Genomic DNA, 18436 nt, shown 5'->3' with positions numbered 1-18436 from the left:
CCCTTCACACTCGGGACTCTGTTTCAGATCAATAAGGCAATAGGAAATAGCAGCGAGCTCTGTATGGGGAGGCCGCACGCTGCTCTCCACAGATAGAATGCTATATCCTAGCTCCAGGCAGAAAGCTAAAGACAAAAGCTCCTAGGATATACAAATAAAGAGGGGTTTGGCTTTAGCTTCCGTGTATCAGCCTGAGCCTTAGTAGGCTGCTAAGAGGGCAAGAAGTGTATTATTGTCGATTCAGGAGTCGAGCCGAGTACCGCATGGGGCCGGTCTGGGAAAGGGACAAATGCATCAAGCCCTATACAACCTAGGTAGGATAGGATTAGTAGTTCAGATGGCAGTGCTTTCAGATCGATACTATGCCCTTTTTTTTTAGCGCATCTTGGATGTGCTCTCGGCGTAGCTGGGACTAGGTGCTGAGTCCCGTGCGTTGCGTGCCGCTGTATTCCTGCTACGGTAGCTGTTTGGGGGAGCAGGACGGATATCCCAATTACGAAGGCTTATCCCACGGGAGGGGATCGGGGTGGGCGTTTGCTGTCAGATATACGTACGTGTCTAAGCGAACACGGCCTGTAGTTATGGGGGGGGTGTCTGCTTTTAGTTGTTAGTGCCGCCTGTTCTTGAACTAGGGCAACGATCTATGGGATTCGATCACGACGGGCAAACCTGAGAAGCGCCTCCAAATCACGTTAAGAGTCAGACTCGACATAAGTCACATTGATCCCGGCCGCGATCCTCTCCCATCATCATCAATACAACATGGAATAACAGGTCTAGAAATAGATACTTCAGTACTACCAAACGTCTAAATTGCCTAATCGACCTACAGTCAGCAGACCAACGAACGTTATATCCGACTAAGAATTCGGGCATAGAACTCGGCTTGAGACAGCCGTCAGCAGGACGCTGTCGACGTCCGCGGAGGCTTGTGCAACCGATGGATATGCTATTGCAGAATCAGCGTGAAGAAGCTTGCTGTTAGATACGATAGGGGTGATGCCAATAAGGGTGCCGCTGCATGTCGTTTACCAATTTGAAGAGGCGAGAGAGGCTGTGTAAGAGTTCGGCTGGGCATCCCGCATAGTAAAGAGCTGAATGTTTTGCTTCCGTGGCGGTAACTGGGCCAGGGTTAAAAAGGGGGATTTTGAGAGCGGCAGGCAGCTGGTTGGAACCTACAGCGAAGGTTCCTAGAGCAGGAGAGGCCAGGCCAACAATTAGCATCTCAGATAGCCTTGGTGCGAGAGAACAAACTGCTGTAGACGGCATCCACAACAGGCGCAGCGCTGATCATGCGTCCACCGAAATAGCGTCCGTTCAGGCCCTTGATGGCGTTCTCGCCTCCCTGGACCTTGTCAAATTTGAGGTAGATATCGCCTTGCGAATTCGGGTCGAGGGAAATATGGACCACGTGGCCGTATTTCTCTTCGGCTTCCTGTCGAACGTCATCCTCCAATTCCTTAACCCATTGTTCACCTTCTTCCCTGTGAGGAGGATACCAAGTTAGCATCTTACATCGCGCTCGTCGGAGTCAAGGCAGGACCGGGGGTTGGGGAGGGGGGGGGGGGGACCACGTACTCAGCTGGATCAAACATGTTGTGCAGGACGACGCAGCGGCTAGCCATGTTGACGTTGACGGGGAGCGGCTTAGTTTCAGTCTTGGGCTTCAGGACCTGCCTCTCGTCGCGATTTCCGTTGGGCGCCTCGTCGGTTCGGGCAAGCTTTCGCATTAACGCGTCGCGACTATAGTTGTTAAAATTCACGCCAGCGACGTCAGTGTCATCCAGAGCGCTGGCGCCGGTTGCTTTATCATTGTCACGACCGCCGGCCCGGTCGAACCCAGACGCTTGGGGACCTCGTCCGCCAGCACCGGAAAACGCGGATCCCTGGTATGGTTGGTTTTGGCCCTGGAACCTCTGTAGGAGATTGGCAGTTGACTCGGGGGTAAACTTATCGTTACCAAGACCAACCCGGATCGGACGACCGGCAAGGTCGAACCCGTTCATCTTCTCGAGCGCTTCACGAGCTTGGTCAGCCTCACGGAATCTTGCGAGAGGTCCTAAGTTAGCAACGTGACCGTCCGGATTCTGGGGTTCAGATTGGGATAACGTACTGTACAAACCCATAACCGCGGCTGCGACCGTTGTCGTCTTTCTGGAGCTGGACAAACTCGAGTTCGCCAAAAGGCTCGAACACATTTTGGAGATCCTGCTCGGTGATGCTGAAATGAATGTTCCCGACGTATAGGCGGTGGAAGGGGATGGAGTTTGCATGGGAGCCAGTGCCCTCGGTGTTTCGGACCTGGCGGTTCTTCTCGGCTTCGGTAAGCTGCACGATGACCGGGATACCTAGGAGCTTTTGACCTGTAAGCTGGAGAGCAGCAGTGACGGATTCCTCGTTCTTAAATTCAACGTAACCGACTCTGCAGACCAAGGTTAGCGGCCGAGATAGCAAGCGACGGATTCGCGGCGTAGGACACGCACCCTTTAGATCTCCCACTGATACGATCCTTGACGATCTGGGCCTCGTTAACAGGGCCAACCTTCTCAAAGAACTCCTTCAAGTCCTTGGTACGAAGGCGAGCAGCCAGCTGCTGGACGAATACGGTACGGCGATCTCGCTCGTCTTCTGTCAGTTGAGGTGTAGCATCACGTTTCGGCGTACGTCCGCCTCGATGCCGGTCGTCATCCCTACTTCGGTAGTGACCGCGATCATCGCGGTCGCGGTCGCGGTGGTCGTCTCTCGGGCGGTAGTGCCGGCGTGGGGAGCGCGAACGAGAGCGATCGCGGCCGCCGCGGCCGCCACTGCGATAGTAGTCCCCATCACCTCCTCTATGACGACGTGAGTGGCGACGATCATCATCACGGCTCCGGCTTCTGCGCCTACTCTTGTGGCTACCGGCGTCACTTCGCGGAGTAGCTTCTCCGTCATCGCCACGATCACGTCGTCCACGATCGCCGCTGCGGTCGCGTTTCCGGCCGGGGCTACGCTCCCGATCTCGGCGATCGCTTCGGTCGGATTTCACGCGGTCATCGAGCTCCTTAGGTCGAGTCTCCTTGGCCTCGTTCTTGCTGCTGGCAGTAGCATCGAGCAAGGCCTCGACATCGAGGGTAGCCATTCTGGACTCTGCTGTGGCGAAATCTAGAGGGAGAGCCCAGCTGAGCAATATATTAATTTCTAAATGGGGGAGAGGGGGGGCAGCGCTAGAATTATCCTTTGCTGGTGGTGGAACTAGATGGGTCGGGTTTGATGAAGATTATGTGTCGTCTTTCACAAAAGCCACACGCGACTAGGAGAGGATAGGATGGATGGTTAGAAGTTGGGAAATGAAAGAGGGAGGGGCGGCAGAATGTAGGACTTCGTCCAGAAAATACTAGCTCGGCCGCTCCTCGGCAAATCTACGCAACAAAACTAGTTTACTTGGGTACAATCGCATTATATGCACCTAAGCCATATAACCACAATAGGTCCTGTGGAGCATCGAACCATGCACACAGGCAGCTTTACGTGTAGAGCCAGAACCGGAAGTACACATCCGTGCAAACCAACGGCAAATGGTACCTCAGGCCACCGCATCTTCAACTTGTTGACGTGGATCATTTGAATCGATGAGGCGTGCCTCACGCCCCATCTCGGCCCACGAGGACCTCTACCTCTGAGTACGGAGAGGGGGGTCCTTGGGTCGGGCACACCCGTACCGAGACCGATGTAGAGAGAGAAAATCCCAAAAGGCAGGGCTAGCAGAGCGATGGCGGCAGCGATGAGAGGGTATGCATCATTAATTAATTAGCAGTAAAGCAGGGTTGCAATTTAAGCCTCGGTCAATGTTTCCATCATACCCTAATTATATATATATAGATCTCCAAACGCCCATTGGCGACCCTTGCTGTCGTCACTATCGCGGTTCCTCATCCTAGGCCTGTAATCATCGCATGCCGCATTACCAGACGACGCAAAATTTACACCGTCTCAACAGGCCGAACTGAGCCCCGCCCCTCTCCGGGCTGAAGCACGTACGGCGGTAAGCTAAGCCAACCTAAGCTGTCTTGACGAGAGTAGGCAGCTCGGTGCCGAAAATCCGATCCCAGAAGCGGCTAGTCACGCCGAAGCCTAGCTCGTAGTCGAGGAAGTGGTGAGCGAGGTGATATTTCTTGAGGTCCTTATACCAGAGAGGGAGGTTCTGGTGGTGCAGGAAGTAGTGCGTCAGGTCGTAGCAGATGTATCCGAAGATGCCGCCGCAGTATACGGCCGTGGCCAGGTGCCAGTTCCAGTAGAATAGGGAATGGGCCAGTTTCCAGAAAGGTGTCGCAAGCACCACGAAGAGCGCCGGGGGCATCACTAGGCGGTATTTGTCCATCGGCAGGTAGTGGTGGACGCCGTGGAGCAAGAAGTGCAACGTAATCCCTACCCTGTTGTCCGGCAGGTATCTAAAGCCGCGTTAGCATCGTCTTTATCGACGGCCGGGCGGTGTTGGGAGGGGGGGGGGGGGGGGGGGAAGCATACTCGTCGAGATGGAAAAGGCACCGGTGCAGGAAATACTCCAGAAGAGTCCATATCGCCAGGCCAGACACCCAGCTGGCGGCCAGTCCCAGCTTGCTTTCGAACCCTTCGGAGGCCAAGTAGGTGCCGTACAGGGTGGGGGGCAGCCAGATGATCGGGACCATCCACCAGGGCGTCAGGCTGAGCGGTTCGAGGAAGTTCCCGAACAAGGGAGCGGAGGCGCCTCCCCTGTAGTGTCGCGGTCGGTGGACCTGGTCCAAATAGAACCTCTTGCTGAAGCCGCCGAGCCATACCTGCATCAAGAGCGGCTTGTTCAAGTCGAGGAACTTGTGCTGCTTGAAGTCTGCATTGGGGTCGGTATCCTTGCTCAGGTCCTCCTCGCAGGACATGCCGGTTCGTGGGTGGACGAAGGGCGCGCCATTTCCGTTCCCATTTGTATTCCCATTTGCGTTTCCATTTGTATTTCCATTTGCGTTTCCGTTTGCATTCCCATTTGCATTCCCATTTGTGCTGGCTTTCTTCCCTGCATTCCCGCCACTGTCTGTCCCTAGAAAGGCGATCTGGTAGTCTTCCAAAATCTCATACGCCGACGCAGAGTGAGCGTGGGAATCCTCGTCTTGGAGAATGGCAGCTACGTCCTTGCCGGCATAATCGAGGATCAGGTCGGGACCGCCGGGATGAGATTCGACGAAGTCGGTCACATCGTAAACGCTGGCGCCGATGGCAATATAACAGGACTTCGCGCTGTTGTGCGATTCGACCTCGGCCGAGGTCAGGGTCGGTAGCGTCCGTCCAGGCATTGTGGCGTCAAGTTCAGCAAGGAGCGTCGGCTATGCTTCCCGTATTTACCTATTTGGGACGAGACGAGAGGCAAGAGGGAGGGTCAAAAGACGGATCCAACGGAAGACGGAAGGGGGGGAGCGACGATTCCGAGAATAAATCCGTCGAGGGGGAAAAAAAGAAAAGGAGAGACAGAGGGGAACTAAGAAGTTATCCGGAGAGAAAAGAAGATAAACCGACGGAGGGCGAAGGAGTTGCGGATTTATTATTTATTGGCCTGATGCACGTCAACGCAGGAACAGTTACATAGGCACTTGGAAGCAACAAGGTGGGCGTGTTTTTTTTTTCTTTCATTCATTTCCCCCTCCCTCCCTCCTTCTCTCTCTCTAAAGGGGTCCAATCAGTTGTCGGCCCCGGGAAATGAACAGGCGCAAGTTATCGCCACCGCTGCTCACCTTAGGTACCTAGACCTTAAGAGGTACCTATTATCTACCTAGAGGTCACCTACCTTAGGAGGTTAGGTAGGTAGGTAGGTACAGGTAGGTAACGAACCTCTGTAAAAGAACTTCATGCGCCCTACTTGTAGGTACCTCTAGGTTAGGTTAGGTTAGGTACCTAACCTACCTATAGTAACCGTCAACAGGTACCAGGCCGTTCCGCAATCAAGACACAACGCGTTCTGGTGGACGCGATCGACGCAGCAGGAAAGGCGCCGACAGCCTGACAGTGGCGTTGTCCAGTATCGCTATCGTATGATGCCCTGCGATCCGGACCCGGTCAATCCGCGAGTGCTTACACGTTCTCTCCTCCAGCTTCCCATCGTGTGTTTTGTAAACGCCGTGTGATTTCATAGCACCACGGCCCCTTTTGTCCCTCTCGCGGCCAATTAAATGCGTCATCAAACCCCGAAATTCTCTGCATCTCCCTCCTACCTGGTATACCAAAGTAGACTAAGGTAGTCAGACTGACTGGGCCCTAGGCTCCGGCATACATCATTTCATCACTCGCTTGGGAATCGAGAGGCAGGGGCTTGGAGTGTCCAGCCCGTCCCGTTACGGGCTCCGGCTCACAAGTTACAACACACACTTCCGTCGAGATGCGTGCTTAACTAAACCCCCTTCTAGGGAGTAACTAATGTGCATGCCCCTGTACTACTTACACTTAGGTAGCGTCGCGCTGATGTTTACCCTACGGAGGCAACTTGTCTCCAGTTCCCCATGGCAGAGCCCTGGTCACTAAAGGGGCGAGTAGAAGGCATGTACGAAGTAGAGAGAGGTAGGCTCGGTATGAATATCCCTACGGCATACCTACCTCTAGCATCCTTGGATCCGTATGCAGACAACACACACACACTCTCCCCCCCCCCCCCCCTCTCTTAGTCTTCCTAGATTTGGGTGGAACAATAACCCGGGTATCCTCATTCATGGAAACTCATATCCGCCCCTTCTCCCACCTGGCTACCGACTAACCTCGTCATGCTACCCCATTCCACGGAACCTGAAAACTCCTAGCTGATGCGACATGCAACGCTGCTAATGACGACCTCCTAACCCCCTCCCGACGTAAAATAGTATACAGTATTCGTACAGCCAAGTACGCATCTGGCTCGATATCCTATGCCCAAACCCAGTTCTCAGCCGTGATGAGACCGTGGTCCTGATGTGGATCATGCGTCCGGCAAGAAAACTCGACTTATGGACCCTTTCAGCATTTCTCTCTGTTTCTCTCCGTTTGGCTAGTGTCTGAAGCCTGCCTATGCTGTCTCGCCTACGCAAACGAGTGCCAAGCGTGCTGAAAGATCGCTAGAGCAAAGTGGGCGTTGCCGTACATGCACCAGAAGTTACTTGCTTGCCCCCCTGACCAGATAGCCCATGTGAGGACGAGGGTGGTCATCACTTGCGCCAGCGCCAGATTCACCCGTGACATGGCAAATGATGACGGCCGGCTTCCTCCTTGCAGTTGCGCTTCAGCCTGAAGATCGGCTGCGAGCCGGATAGAGGTGATGAGACAGGCGATGACGGAAGCCAGAGTAAGGCTGAGCCCATACTGTTCGTCTGTGCCCAAACCCAGAAGCCAGGCGTAGGACGCCCCGGCGAGCACAGACAGCTCAACTATGCGTGTTACGCGATGATTCTGTGACCCCCCTTCTACGTCGCCGTTGCTTTCTCGAGAGCGGGTGTTTTGCGCCGCCGACCTCGGTCTCCGAAATGCTTCGTCGTCGGGGCTAGGGCTAATGCTAAACGAGTTCGCAAACATATTCGAGAGGTTGTCCCTGGGGTCGTCCTCAACCTGCGGTGCGAAGAAGGTGGGTTCGGCAAACGTGATGTCCGACAAGCTCCCCCGGCTTGACGAGGCTAAATCCACAGGGCCGCGACTGGTGCTTTTAAAGAAGTTCTCCTTCGTCTCCTTCGGGCTTTCTCTGATGATCGGACGCATTGGGGGGTTACGCAACCTCTGTGCGGGTGTTGTCGGCGCTGGCGGGACCTTATACCAAATCGGACCAGGCTTGGGCTCAATCGGCGTGTCGTTGAAGCGCGGGTTGGTGTTTTTGATCTTATATGGGTTATAGGAGCTGAAGGCTCGGTATTGCGAAGCAGACGGCGTCCAATCCATTTCCTCCTCGTAGTGAACGGCTCGAGGCTGGGCCTGGAGCTGTTGAGACTCGGGCTTCTCCAGACCGGCTGAATCAGCCAAGTTCAGGGCGCCGAAGGTAAGTCTAGCACCGGGATTCTCCCGCGATCTGCCACTGAAGCTACTAGAGGCTCCATCGGCCGTGACAGCGGCGCGACGACCGCTCGACCCCTGAGGCGAGTGGTGGATAGGCCTAGCGTGCGCTTCTACAGGCGATTGGGAGATCTCGTCTAGAATATTCCCGAGGTCGTTGGGATCGCGGCGTGGTTCTAACCTGCTTGCAGATCCCTGAGAGCTGGTAGCCCGCGAAATTTTGGGGAACAGAGGTGTCATGTCTGTGCGAATGGATTTTCTTGACGTGTGATACACCTAGAATATGTCTTAGTCGATGTCACCCGCGGGTGTCGTCGAGACTTACATAAAGCGTTAGAAGCAGGATAGCGGATTGTGCGCCTAACTGTGTCGCGGTGGGCAATCCTTTCGAGGAGCTATACTGTGCCATGGTGAGGCTGACACATCGTATCATGAGTATCAGCAGCTGATATGTATACCAGTGCCGGAATCCAAGCAGATGTGCTGTGAACCCGCGAATCGTCTGCTTGAACCGCGGGTTCCATGGGAACGCACATATGCTTAAATTGATCGCCCACTGCATGAGCCGATCCGTGTCCGGCAGTCCCCCGTAGCCGAGCTTCTGCGCAGCCCTCGTAGCCAGAGTCGACAAGGACTTAGTTCCGGGTATGGCGTACTGTCTCGTGACCAGGACGTAAAGGACGGCTATGTGCCACAAGAACTGGAGCGCGAAACCGATCAACCAGCTCCACCTCCCCGCAGCATCAACAACATCCAAAAACCCTCTTCTCTTCACCTCACGCCGTTGCGTTCGCGTACGGTCCATCATTCGACGTAGGTGGTCGGTCTGCGCCGTATAGCTAGCCTCGTGCAGTCTCTTCTCTACCTTGGGCTCGCAATCTGCACACATTTGGGGGTATCTCTTCTCGAGGTCTCTGCGAAGTGCCCAATACCTCCGCTCCCGGGCGACATATTCGTTACTATTTTGGTCGTCCGGCCACTCGAATTGCGCCAGCGAATTCGTGAGCATATGTTGGTTCCTTAAACACGTGTCGCAGAATACAGAGTCGGCTCGGTCCGGGGACAACAGTGGCGACGGAGAGCGGGTAGATTGCCGGGCGATGGCATACTGGACTGGGGGACGCTCGGCGGGCAAGGTCGTCGTAGCTGGGGGGTCTGTGATGTCTCCATTCTGCAGACTAGATCAGCTCTGCCGGCCAGCACTACCACGAGCCCTCAATGGTAGCATATATAGATGATAGCGCTTACCTTATCCAGCCAGTTCGTCGCATCGCAGTGGGAACAGTCGAACGACCCCTGGCCTTCAAACCGCAATTTAGACCTCCTCCCACAGTAGAAGCAACTCAAGTACCTTCTCGACCGTAAGGTCGCCATGTCTGTAGCCTCAACCTCTCCAGCAGGATTTCGGGTACGAGAGATTGAGGAAGGAAAAGGCAAAGGAGTAAGAATAGCAGGCTCTGTTCGTCCCCAAGTGTTGAAAAGTAGGAGAGAGAGGTAAGTAAGGTCGGATAAGCAGGAAGAAGACAATCTGTGGGAGGTATGGGGTATGTAAGCGCGTAAATACGTAGGAAGGTAGTAGCAGTTTGGATACATACATATAGTTGTCCCTCGAATCTAGGACCGCACTGGCCTGAGCGCGTCCTATGCAGTGCTAAAAAAAAAAAAGAAAGCAAAAACCTCCTTGATTGACGCGATAAGGCATTATGCACGTGTCTGATAATGGGACAGATTGGTTATCGTGGTACTTAAATATATACAATATATGCATATGTGCATATCTACTGTAATAAGATGCCATAAATGCATTAATGGGATAACAAGGTTGCCCCAAAGAGGCCAAGTCCAAGTCGCGTAAATGCATAAAGGTATGAATGACGTTGTTGATTCTAGGGCGACGCCAGAATAGATCTGTGTCCAGTTTCGCCGCTAATGCAAGGTACCACAGTCAACATCCGCGTCTCCTCCTCCTTGCAAAACATCCTGGGCTCGGAATCTTCGAAGGACACGGATCTGAAACTCTGCCAGTCAGAGCCACCACCTTTTCAAGATAATCTGCAATCTCTAGAGGCGACGAGATGTCTCTAGTAGGTAGCTAGAAGGTCAGTTACATATTTCCTTTGACAGGTAGCCATGGCACTACCTACCGAGCTCTGGAGCACTCAGGCATTCGCACTTGGCACTAGTAGGAATCACCCCGTCACTGCTGCTACGCGCTGCAATATACCCGCCGGTAGATTAGATCCCATCTATCCGTCCGACCCCCCTCTACCCCTCCCCTCCCCCGGTCCTAGCAAAGGGATTCTTCAATGTCAAGACAAGGTTGTTCTGAAGTAACCTGCCCCAAGCTGCTAGGTATCTTAAATCCTCTAACATATGCACATTATTTCCTTGATATAGCATCCCCTGTGTCCTTTGAGAGAGTCTTGGGTTGGATGGGTCACTAACCGCCCTCTGGGGATCTTTAACACAGCTAAGTAGAGACTTGGTATGCTACTGCAGCTTCTTATCTTCACTATTTGCGTTTCGCATCCGTATTTCACTTGTTATTACATAAAGTCATTTTCCAGCATCACGTGCTAACAAGCTATGTATCAGGACTGTTGAACATACGAGCTGCTGTAGCTTTGCCAATTGTACCCCTCGGTACAATTGGGCTCCAGGACTCAGCAAAGCTCACTCAGACCGTCTCTGGTCTTGAGGTTGGATGAGAACTCACTGTGCCGGCATCTACCAGCACTAAACCAGCAACGCTGGCAGAGCTGTCAAGGCCGTCCACTCCGTCGTAGGATCCATAAAAGTAGAGCATGGCTAAGCTGCCCGGCTCAAGAGGGCAGGGGCCCTCTGATCATAGCCTCCCTGGCCGCCCTACAAGGACGACACTTCCTGGAAACATCCAGCATTTGGTCTCTCCCAGAGCGGCTGCTCCTCAACCAACAACCACCTCGGAGCCATCTGCGTCTACGCAACCCACCCCCTACCGGTCACTAAACCCAACTCATCAGCAGTGTCTCGTCAACATGGACAGCTCCAGAGACAGAATCATCACCAAGATCATCTCTAATCCTGTCGGCCAGATCATTAATACCATCTTGCTGATCAACCGTAGCGTCGTCAACAGCTTCGTCATCGTTGCCCTCTGCTTTGTGTTTCTTCTGGCACGCTGGCCGTACTCAGCCTCCATAGTTTTAACACTGGTGACATTTGGTCTGGTAAGTCTTCGGGGTGGTTTCTTAGGTACTCTTTTAATAACCCGCCCTTCCCTCTGCCCTACCTCCCCACCTCCTCCCTCCCCACCTCCTCCCTCTCCTCCTTCTCCTCTCCTCCTTCTCCTCTCCTCCTTCTCCTCTCCTCCTTCTCCTCTCCTCCTTCTCCTCTCCTCCATGTAGGCACTTCAGGGAACACATTTGCTGACACCCCCCGGAAGTTAAGCCACCTCATTCTCGTGTCTAGCCGCACCGCGTCCAAGCGTCTCCAGACTGGGGGAATGGCCGCCCAAACCCCCCACTACACCTTCATCGTCTGCGGTTCCGGCGGCCATACCGGTGAGATGATCCGGATGGTCGAGCGCAGCATCCGCCCCACTGCCAATTCCCACCGTCGATGGGCTGTCGGCTTCGAGGACCACATGAGCTTCAACCGGGTCATGGAGTGCGAGAACCGGCTCGGCCGGCGCTTCGAGGACGTCGGAACATTCGACATCGTGTGCTTCCACCGCGGCCGCGCTGTCCAGCAGAGCTGGCTGACCACCCCGTTCACCGCGCTAGCCAGCTTCCTGCACCTCGGCAGCCTCCTGGTCGGCCCGCCTGCTTGCCGCGACGCAGCAGCGTTCCGGTTCCCCCGCGTGATCATCAGCGACGGCCCGGGCACCGGTTTCCTCGTCTTCCTGGCCGCCCATCTGCTGAAGGTATTCGCATTCGTGCCCGAGGGGACCATGCAGACGCTCTTCGTGGAAAGCTGGGCCCGTGTCTCCTCTCTCAGCCTCTCGGGAAAGCTGATCTACTACCTCGGACTCGCCGACCTCTTCATCGTCCAGCACCGCCGGTTGGCGGAGCTCTACAAGGTTACTTTCGCCGGCCGGATTGCCTGCATGCCGAAACCTACATAAGTTCACATAGGCCCTCGAGAGGTATGCCACGATGTTGCTACCTGATTAGCAAGTTCGCAAGGCATCGCTGACTGGAACCACTGCTGAGGCCACGTAAGAATCGCACTTCATCCCATTCTGACGGAAGCACTAGGGACGGGCAATTCTGACGTCGTCGTCTTATCACCCCCCTTTTCATGATTCCGCAACACTCAGATATGCCGGTGGAAGCAATTGCGCGTCAACATCACTACATTTACATCTCGCACCATGGAAGACAGGATTCAATACGGCTTTTCAAGAGTTAAAGTATGCCTGCCGGTGCGCAGGGATTACGGGCGAATCACTCTAGCGCAGTGTAGCTGCTTTCCTACAGAGAACCCGGATCTCCGCACGATGGAAATTGCTTGACATGATTGAATAACATCCTAGGCGTGACTTCTAATGCTTCGTGACGAATGGAGTGGCCTTTCATAAGCCCCCCCGCCCCTTGCCTCCATCCAGGATATATCATACAAACTGTTGGTGGGAGGTGTCGTCTCTAAATGGGGAAATGGTCTCGCCTATCCTACAACGGCAGCCTATTCCTCTAATATCTACCGCGTCTAAAGATAAGAGGTGCGATGTCTTTCATCGCGTCCTGAAAGGCAGTCTGCGATGTAAACGCGTAGTGATCTCGACGAGATCCTCCTCGTTGTCCGCGGTCAGGATGCCGTGTCTAATGAGGAAGTCGATGATCATGACCGCCGAGTCGGGCTTGAACTCTCCGTCCAGGAGGGCCCTCTGCACGTCGGGCACCGCCATCAAGTAAAACTCTTGGACCTCGTCGTCGTTTGGCTTCGGCACGACGTTTCCGGGCAGCTCGAGGTCGTAGACGTAGATGATGTTGGGGATGACGAGGCCCTTCTCCCCCGGGAAGGGGTCCGTGGTCGTGCTAATGTATGTCAGCGCGCCCGCCGAGCGCACGCGCTCTCGGACTAAGTCTTCAGGCAGCGACGCTTCCTCGAACGCCTCCTGTACCGCGGTCTCGAGGGGGGTGGTCCCGGCCTTGATCCCGCCCGCTACCGCCGCGTCGAGCAGCCCGGGGCTGGTGTACAGGTGGGCCGCGCGGCGGGGGATCCAGAGCTTCAGGGCGCCATCGCTCGCTCTGGTGTACACCATGATGTACGCCCCCCGGAGGGTGACGCCGAACAGCGCGGACGCGAAGCGCTCGACCCGCACCGGGTATTTTGCGCTTACGATGTACACCGGCTCGCTGTGCTTCCCGTCTATGATGTGGAACAAGTCCCTTTCGATGCAGATGTCGACCAGCTCCGAGAAGGCCGTGTTCACGGCGCCGGGCGTGTCTTCCCCCAACGAAGCGTCCAGCACGGTGACGCTCCTCGGCGCGCTGTGGTCGACGCGGAAATGAGAAGTCCACGGCATCTTCCGGACTGTCTCCGGGAGCAGATATCCGTGCGGCTGCTCGTCATGGGGCAGAAATAATTGGTAGTATGCCCCTGATGTAACATCGTATGGAAAGCTTGAATCTCGTTAGACAGGGCCATTGATTTTACAGTTAAATAATAGCGTAGCCCCTCCGCCGCTCAGACACTCACTTATCGGAGGATTGGATGAGCGAGAGGTACGTCCTCCCGTTAGGATTACCCGCCATTTTTCATCGGTTGGGAGGGGAAATGGTGCTGGAGAGTTGAGGTTCCGCCAGCTCGACGGTGTCGACGGGATACTTCATCTACCTTAATACTGGGGAGCAACAGGCAGACGCGAAGTCGAGATAGCTCTATACGACAACTCGATTACGTGCTTCGCTTGGAGGGGATTGGGATTTATGAGGTCGAGAGGGGTTATGCGCATACCGGAACATGATGTCAGTGACCTAGGTTGCTGCATGATCGTCGCGCATATATCTACTTAAACTGAAAGTGGAAGGGTGGATGGAGATGGAGGTAACGTCGTGTTGTACAGTGTAAGTAATACCATAATAATACCACAATGCGACGATGCGACGATGTTCCACATAAATGCATTGGAGCTCTCTAAGCGATCAATGCTATTATCCACACACGCTGGTATATCAAGGCCTATACTGCCCTTCCCGCACCTCAAACCCTCCTTCGTGTCGCAACCCATTCCATTCCCTACGTTTCATAACCACATCCAGCAATCCCTCATCCAAACTCGAGATGCCGTCGTCCAAGGCGATGCTAGCTACGGCGCTAGCCAAGGCAAATACCGCGGTCCAGCTCGACAATACCCAATCACACGATTTCGCCCGGAAGTACTACCTCGAAGCATGCGTCCTCCTGCTACAGCTGATCCACAGAACCACGAACGAGGCCGACAAGGCAAAATTGAGGAGTATTGTACGTGCCCGCGTCAGCAGACCCGACGGCCGATAATTAACGGAATTCTCATAGCGTTACACCTACCTCAGACGAGTAGAGGAGCTGGGAGGCTCGATAGCCGAGGAGTCGTAATTCGCGGGGTCAATCCGTCGACGGGATAGGGGGAGGGCATTCGTGGGGGTAAATGCGAGATCGGCGCATGGGATGTCAAGGCTACGGCATTGCTCGCCGATTTCCAGAGATGCGGGCTCGGCCAGGAAGAGCCTAGCGGTCGGCATACCTCTGTATTTGATATTTTGTACAATTGTGTCGCGCTGAGTACACCGGGCGCGATAAACCACCCGTCTATTGTTTCTGCTCGCCGACAGGCAGTGCAACTGGTTCCTCCAGCGGCACATCATCCATGTCGGCATCCTCCTCGCTAGCAGGTTCCTCCCCGTAGTGGGTGTAAGCCGCACTCTGTTCGGCACGAACCGCCTCGATTTGCTTGCCAGCCCATTTCTTCCATTTCTCGTACTGTTGGTCCTCGAGTTCCATACCGACTTGCAGAAAGGACTTGCCAAAGTACGCACCCACCATCTGGGCCTCTTCTTTGGCTATCCTCCGCTCGACTTCCTCCCGCTGCCGTAACGAGTAAAATTCTCGGCGTACTTTGTCGTAGGCCTTCTCGGTCGTCATGCCCTCGACGTTGTGTATCATCCACAGTTGACGTTGGACGACGCTGCGAGGGGAAGATTAGTTCGAATCCCAACGGGGAGGGGGTCGCGCACGGGCAGGTGCGCCGCGCCGGGTGTGCTTACGATTCGCCGCACAACGGCATGCCTGGCTGTATTAACCCTTTCGACCAGTCGTATCTTTGCGCGTCCTTCCCGTCCATCTCGATTATCATCCTCGGCCGTGCTAGCTCCCACGGGTGATCTTTGTAGAAGGTCCTCCGTAGCTCGTCCTCTTCGTACACCAACGCCTGCGGTTGGAAGAGCCGGCTCGGTTTCCGTATTCTCGGGTTCGGTGCCTTGTGCTGGGGTGGGAGCGGCCGGATCAGGGTCTCGGATGGTGGTATCGTCCTCACCACATCGTACCATACCGGTTTTTGGACCATGACCTTCGGCCAGACTCGGTGGTCTATCAATGCCGTCGCCGTCTCATAAATCCTTCTCGGTCGGAACTGTCTCTGACCGCCCATGTTGGAATGCGGGGGAGGGCGCGCTCCGACGTCTTGCGCCCGAAGCTAGACCTAAGCAATGGAGGTGGTGTAGGAGATCCGCGAGCAACCCGGCGCGATGAGATTGGAGGAATGGCGATTCTATTTGGAATTTCTATAGAAAAGCTGACGGCCCGGTGCTTGGCCCACACTACTCGGCCGGGCGAATGCGGATCCAGATGGACTAGGCTAATTGATTGTTCCAATGCCGACTTCCTATTACCTAACCATCTACCTACCTTCTGGCAAGCTCCAGGTGACGTATTAGGTACCTGACCTGCATTCTCGCAGTACATCGTAGGTACACTGGATACCGACTAGGATATTCTGTACCAGGTACCTCCCGCTACAGATATGGGAAATAGGACGTAAGTAAAGGAGAGCACTTGTATCCTGAGGTACCTTCTGATATCCGTTGACCTTCCTTGACTTGAGGTTGAGATAAGGTAAAGAGCTTTTTTTTTTTTCTCTTTCTGTCTCCTATAAGAGTGAATGGATCCGATTCAACACCCGGGCCCTCCCCCGTCCCCCATTTGCCATTCGCCAACCTATGCTGCTTCGTACATTTCAACCCCCATCCTGGGACATTACTGGAAATTCCGCGTCCTCGTACAGAAGCTGTGGTGGAGGGTTCAACATGTAGGGTAGCTCATGAGAATTCTTAGTCGAATTGACGGGTCGATACACGGCGCGATTCTGCTCGGAACTCCCCCGCCAGGCCTGAGTTCGGTGTCCCAGCTATCCGGCGTTAGGGTTTCCCATGGCTCTGGGAACGTCGCTTGGAGAGCTTTTTTCGCTGTCGTCGGCCGGTGCCGTACAGCTGACTCTAGGAGGAAGCATGGGATCTCGTCTACCCTCACCTCTACAAGACATATCAGCTTTGCAATAGCAAGACCAGACACACGGTCACGACGCCTCAACTGCTCCGTGCCAAACCCGCATACCGGTCACGGCTGGAACCGCACGCTTACGCAAGAGGCTAGATCGAGGTCTGAGCTTCTTGATATCGTCGACCAGTACGACGACACGACTGTGGAGGAGCATCTAGAGTTCCTAAGGGACCCCTACCTACGAAGATATGCCCCCGCGGATGGGCCGGTGCTTAGAGTCTCGGATAGGATTGAAGATGTCAACCTCGATTCTGTCGACCCGCTCCAGTGGAAAAGCCCCGAAGAGGAGGATACGATTTTGAGACTCCAAGAAGCAGTGCGTTACAAACTTAGGAGGCCCGGGACATCGAATCTAGACGAGATATTCGAGATATACCAGGAACTTCCGGCGCCCCGTGTATCGCTCATCACAGCCAGCCTGAGGCACCAACTGCTCGCAGCGCTTGCGATAACAGAAAAAAAGAACACCCGAGCTATGCTGCGGTATTTTGCTGTAGTGACGGATGTCAGGAATAGCGGCTTCGCCTTGACTAGGCCGGAATGGAACACTGCTATATCGTTTGCTAGTCGGTACGTCGGCAGGTCAGCGGTGGCCGAAGTCGAGGCGGCGCTCGAGCTCTGGCGCGAAATGGAAAATGTCTCCGGCGTCCGGGCTTCCGAAGTGACGTTTAACATCCTCTTCGACGTCGCCTCGAAAGCGGGCAAGTTTCTGGTCGCCGAGATGCTGTACGATGAGATGCTCAACCGCGGCTATAGTTTTAATCGTTATCACCACGTCAGCTTGATCCACTACTTCGGTCTCAAGCTGGAGACTAGTGGGGTGAGGGCCGCCTACAAGAAAATGATTGAGTCGGGTGAATTCATCGACACGACTGTACTGAACTGCGTCATCTCGGCGTTCCTAAGGTCCGGGGAGCGGGAGTCTGCCGAGAGGGTCTATAACAAGATGAAAAAGTCGGACCGAAGGTCCAAGTGGATACCAGCTCGCGATTACACCACGCAGAAGGCCATTACTAAGGTGCTCATGATGTTCGCAAAACTTTCGAGGAGACACCCCGACTTGCATGCGAACTTCCACCAGGCCACCTCGATCTCTCCGGACATACAGACATACCGCATTCTCATCAATTACTACGGGATTAAGCTGGGCGACCTCTCGACCGTCGTGAAGTTGCTCGATGAGATGAAGTGGTTCAGAATCCAGCTACATGGCTCTATCTTCCTCGCCCTTTTCAAATCATTCGGCAAGTTTGGGGGGTTGGGATCGGACTGGTCTGCGCAAAAGCTCCGGAGCGTGTGGAAAGCATATATAGACTCTCTCGACAGCAAAGCAGACGGACTAGAAATCAGTACATGGATGGTGGCGGCCGTCCTAAAGGCGTTTTCCAGATACTCGTCTCGGGATGAGATGCTGGACGTGTACGAGGATATGAGGTCTAGATGGGACCTGGAACCAGAGGGCTCGCGGTTTGCGATGCATTGTTTGCGTAAAATACTGCGTAGCAGGCGCTTCGATATACAATCTATAGACATACTAAGGGGGTATGGGGCTGGACGTTAGGAGTAGGCATCGTGGTTATAAACACATGATACCAGCCTTCCGTAGATGCCTACCCTATGCGAACTAATTTCGCTTCACTAATGGTCCGCAGAAATACTCCACTAAAACAAGCAATCAATCACGAGAACACGGTCCCAGAGTCTTACAACGTGAGGATGGTAGTCCAAGTTATCCTAGGGATAACCTCTATAGAGTAGTAGATGGTGATCTCTCGTCGTCCTCAGAGCCGCTTGGAAGACTGCATAGCCAGTTCCAAAGCAAGTCGACCATCAATCACTCTTAGCGGTGGCTGAGGGGAGCAATCAAGACAAAGGGGACCGTATTTCGGCGACAGCTTCGTAGTCTATTGCC

The 18436-nt window shown here is 54.4% G+C and overlaps 8 protein-coding genes across 8 annotated transcripts; 3 read left to right on the top strand and 5 right to left on the bottom strand.

Moving 5' to 3' along the window:
• Positions 1 to 1225: 1225 nt before the first annotated feature.
• Positions 1226 to 3118, bottom strand: GGS23DRAFT_604574 (splicing factor, CC1-like protein; the record flags this gene model as incomplete). The annotated part of the gene is made up of 4 exons (XM_051519619.1): positions 1226 to 1484; positions 1579 to 2046; positions 2114 to 2422; positions 2484 to 3118. 4 exons carry the CDS (start codon positions 3116 to 3118, stop codon positions 1226 to 1228), a joined length of 1671 nt encoding a protein of 556 aa, XP_051373045.1.
• A 629-nt stretch (positions 3119 to 3747) lies between these two features.
• On the bottom strand, positions 3748 to 5395 carry GGS23DRAFT_494705 (inositolphosphorylceramide-B C-26 hydroxylase). Its single transcript, XM_051514425.1, has 2 exons — positions 4504 to 5395; positions 3748 to 4427 (listed from the first exon to the last, which is right to left on the bottom strand). The coding sequence occupies exons 1-2, from the start codon at positions 5298 to 5300 to the stop codon at positions 4037 to 4039; spliced, it is 1188 nt and encodes a 395-aa protein (XP_051373044.1). The 5' UTR covers positions 5301 to 5395; the 3' UTR covers positions 3748 to 4036.
• A 1652-nt stretch (positions 5396 to 7047) lies between these two features.
• GGS23DRAFT_595966 (Ima1 N-terminal domain-containing protein) lies at positions 7048 to 9378 on the bottom strand (the record flags this gene model as incomplete). The annotated part of the gene is made up of 3 exons (XM_051518405.1): positions 7048 to 8280; positions 8330 to 9175; positions 9253 to 9378. 3 exons carry the CDS (start codon positions 9376 to 9378, stop codon positions 7048 to 7050), a joined length of 2205 nt encoding a protein of 734 aa, XP_051373043.1.
• Positions 9379 to 10598: 1220 nt separating this feature from the next.
• GGS23DRAFT_494541 (glycosyltransferase family 1 protein) lies at positions 10599 to 12414 on the top strand. The gene is made up of 2 exons (XM_051514424.1): positions 10599 to 11213; positions 11429 to 12414. Exons 1-2 carry the CDS (start codon positions 10809 to 10811, stop codon positions 12107 to 12109), a joined length of 1086 nt encoding a protein of 361 aa, XP_051373042.1. The 5' UTR covers positions 10599 to 10808; the 3' UTR covers positions 12110 to 12414.
• On the bottom strand, positions 12414 to 13919 carry GGS23DRAFT_494526 (NUDIX hydrolase domain-like protein). Its single transcript, XM_051514423.1, has 2 exons — positions 13687 to 13919; positions 12414 to 13610 (listed from the first exon to the last, which is right to left on the bottom strand). Exons 1-2 carry the CDS (start codon positions 13740 to 13742, stop codon positions 12719 to 12721), a joined length of 948 nt encoding a protein of 315 aa, XP_051373041.1. The 5' UTR covers positions 13743 to 13919; the 3' UTR covers positions 12414 to 12718.
• A 370-nt stretch (positions 13920 to 14289) lies between these two features.
• GGS23DRAFT_595963 (uncharacterized protein) lies at positions 14290 to 14565 on the top strand (the record flags this gene model as incomplete). Its single annotated transcript, XM_051518404.1, has 2 exons — positions 14290 to 14451; positions 14506 to 14565. The coding sequence occupies 2 exons, from the start codon at positions 14290 to 14292 to the stop codon at positions 14563 to 14565; spliced, it is 222 nt and encodes a 73-aa protein (XP_051373040.1).
• Positions 14566 to 14686: 121 nt separating this feature from the next.
• On the bottom strand, positions 14687 to 15809 carry GGS23DRAFT_494524 (mitochondrial ribosomal protein). Its single transcript, XM_051514422.1, has 2 exons — positions 15234 to 15809; positions 14687 to 15154 (listed from the first exon to the last, which is right to left on the bottom strand). The coding sequence occupies exons 1-2, from the start codon at positions 15614 to 15616 to the stop codon at positions 14779 to 14781; spliced, it is 759 nt and encodes a 252-aa protein (XP_051373039.1). The 5' UTR covers positions 15617 to 15809; the 3' UTR covers positions 14687 to 14778.
• A 132-nt stretch (positions 15810 to 15941) lies between these two features.
• On the top strand, positions 15942 to 18349 carry GGS23DRAFT_494488 (uncharacterized protein). Its single transcript, XM_051514421.1, has one exon. The coding sequence runs from the start codon at positions 16286 to 16288 to the stop codon at positions 18083 to 18085; it is 1800 nt and encodes a 599-aa protein (XP_051373038.1). The 5' UTR covers positions 15942 to 16285; the 3' UTR covers positions 18086 to 18349.
• Positions 18350 to 18436: the final 87 nt, after the last annotated feature.

Source organism: Durotheca rogersii (genome assembly GCF_024521655.1).
Source record: "Durotheca rogersii strain YMJ 92031201 chromosome Unknown GGS23scaffold_7, whole genome shotgun sequence".
NCBI lineage: Eukaryota > Fungi > Ascomycota > Sordariomycetes > Xylariales > Xylariaceae > Durotheca > Durotheca rogersii.
The sequence above is the reverse complement of the archived record's forward strand: the minus strand, read 5'-3'. Positions and strand labels throughout refer to the sequence as shown.

Bases quoted from the DNA above. Each gene is read 5' to 3' on its own strand.
- GGS23DRAFT_494705 (XM_051514425.1), bottom strand. From the start codon at position 5,300: ATGCCTGGACGGACGCTACCGACCCTGACCTCGGCCGAGGTCGAATCG. The intron at 4,428-4,503 runs GTATGCTTCCCC...ACGCGGCTTTAG, and splicing joins TGCCTTTTCCATCTCGACGA to ATACCTGCCGGACAACAGGG.
- GGS23DRAFT_494541 (XM_051514424.1), top strand. From the start codon at position 10,809: ATGGCTAAGCTGCCCGGCTCAAGAGGGCAGGGGCCCTCTGATCATAGC. The intron at 11,214-11,428 runs GTAAGTCTTCGG...ACCCCCCGGAAG, and splicing joins CACTGGTGACATTTGGTCTG to TTAAGCCACCTCATTCTCGT.
- GGS23DRAFT_494526 (XM_051514423.1), bottom strand. From the start codon at position 13,742: ATGGCGGGTAATCCTAACGGGAGGACGTACCTCTCGCTCATCCAATCC. The intron at 13,611-13,686 runs GTGAGTGTCTGA...ACGAGATTCAAG, and splicing joins CTCATCCAATCCTCCGATAA to CTTTCCATACGATGTTACAT.
- GGS23DRAFT_494524 (XM_051514422.1), bottom strand. From the start codon at position 15,616: ATGGGCGGTCAGAGACAGTTCCGACCGAGAAGGATTTATGAGACGGCG. The intron at 15,155-15,233 runs GTAAGCACACCC...TTCCCCTCGCAG, and splicing joins ATGCCGTTGTGCGGCGAATC to CGTCGTCCAACGTCAACTGT.
- GGS23DRAFT_494488 (XM_051514421.1), top strand. From the start codon at position 16,286: ATGAGAATTCTTAGTCGAATTGACGGGTCGATACACGGCGCGATTCTG.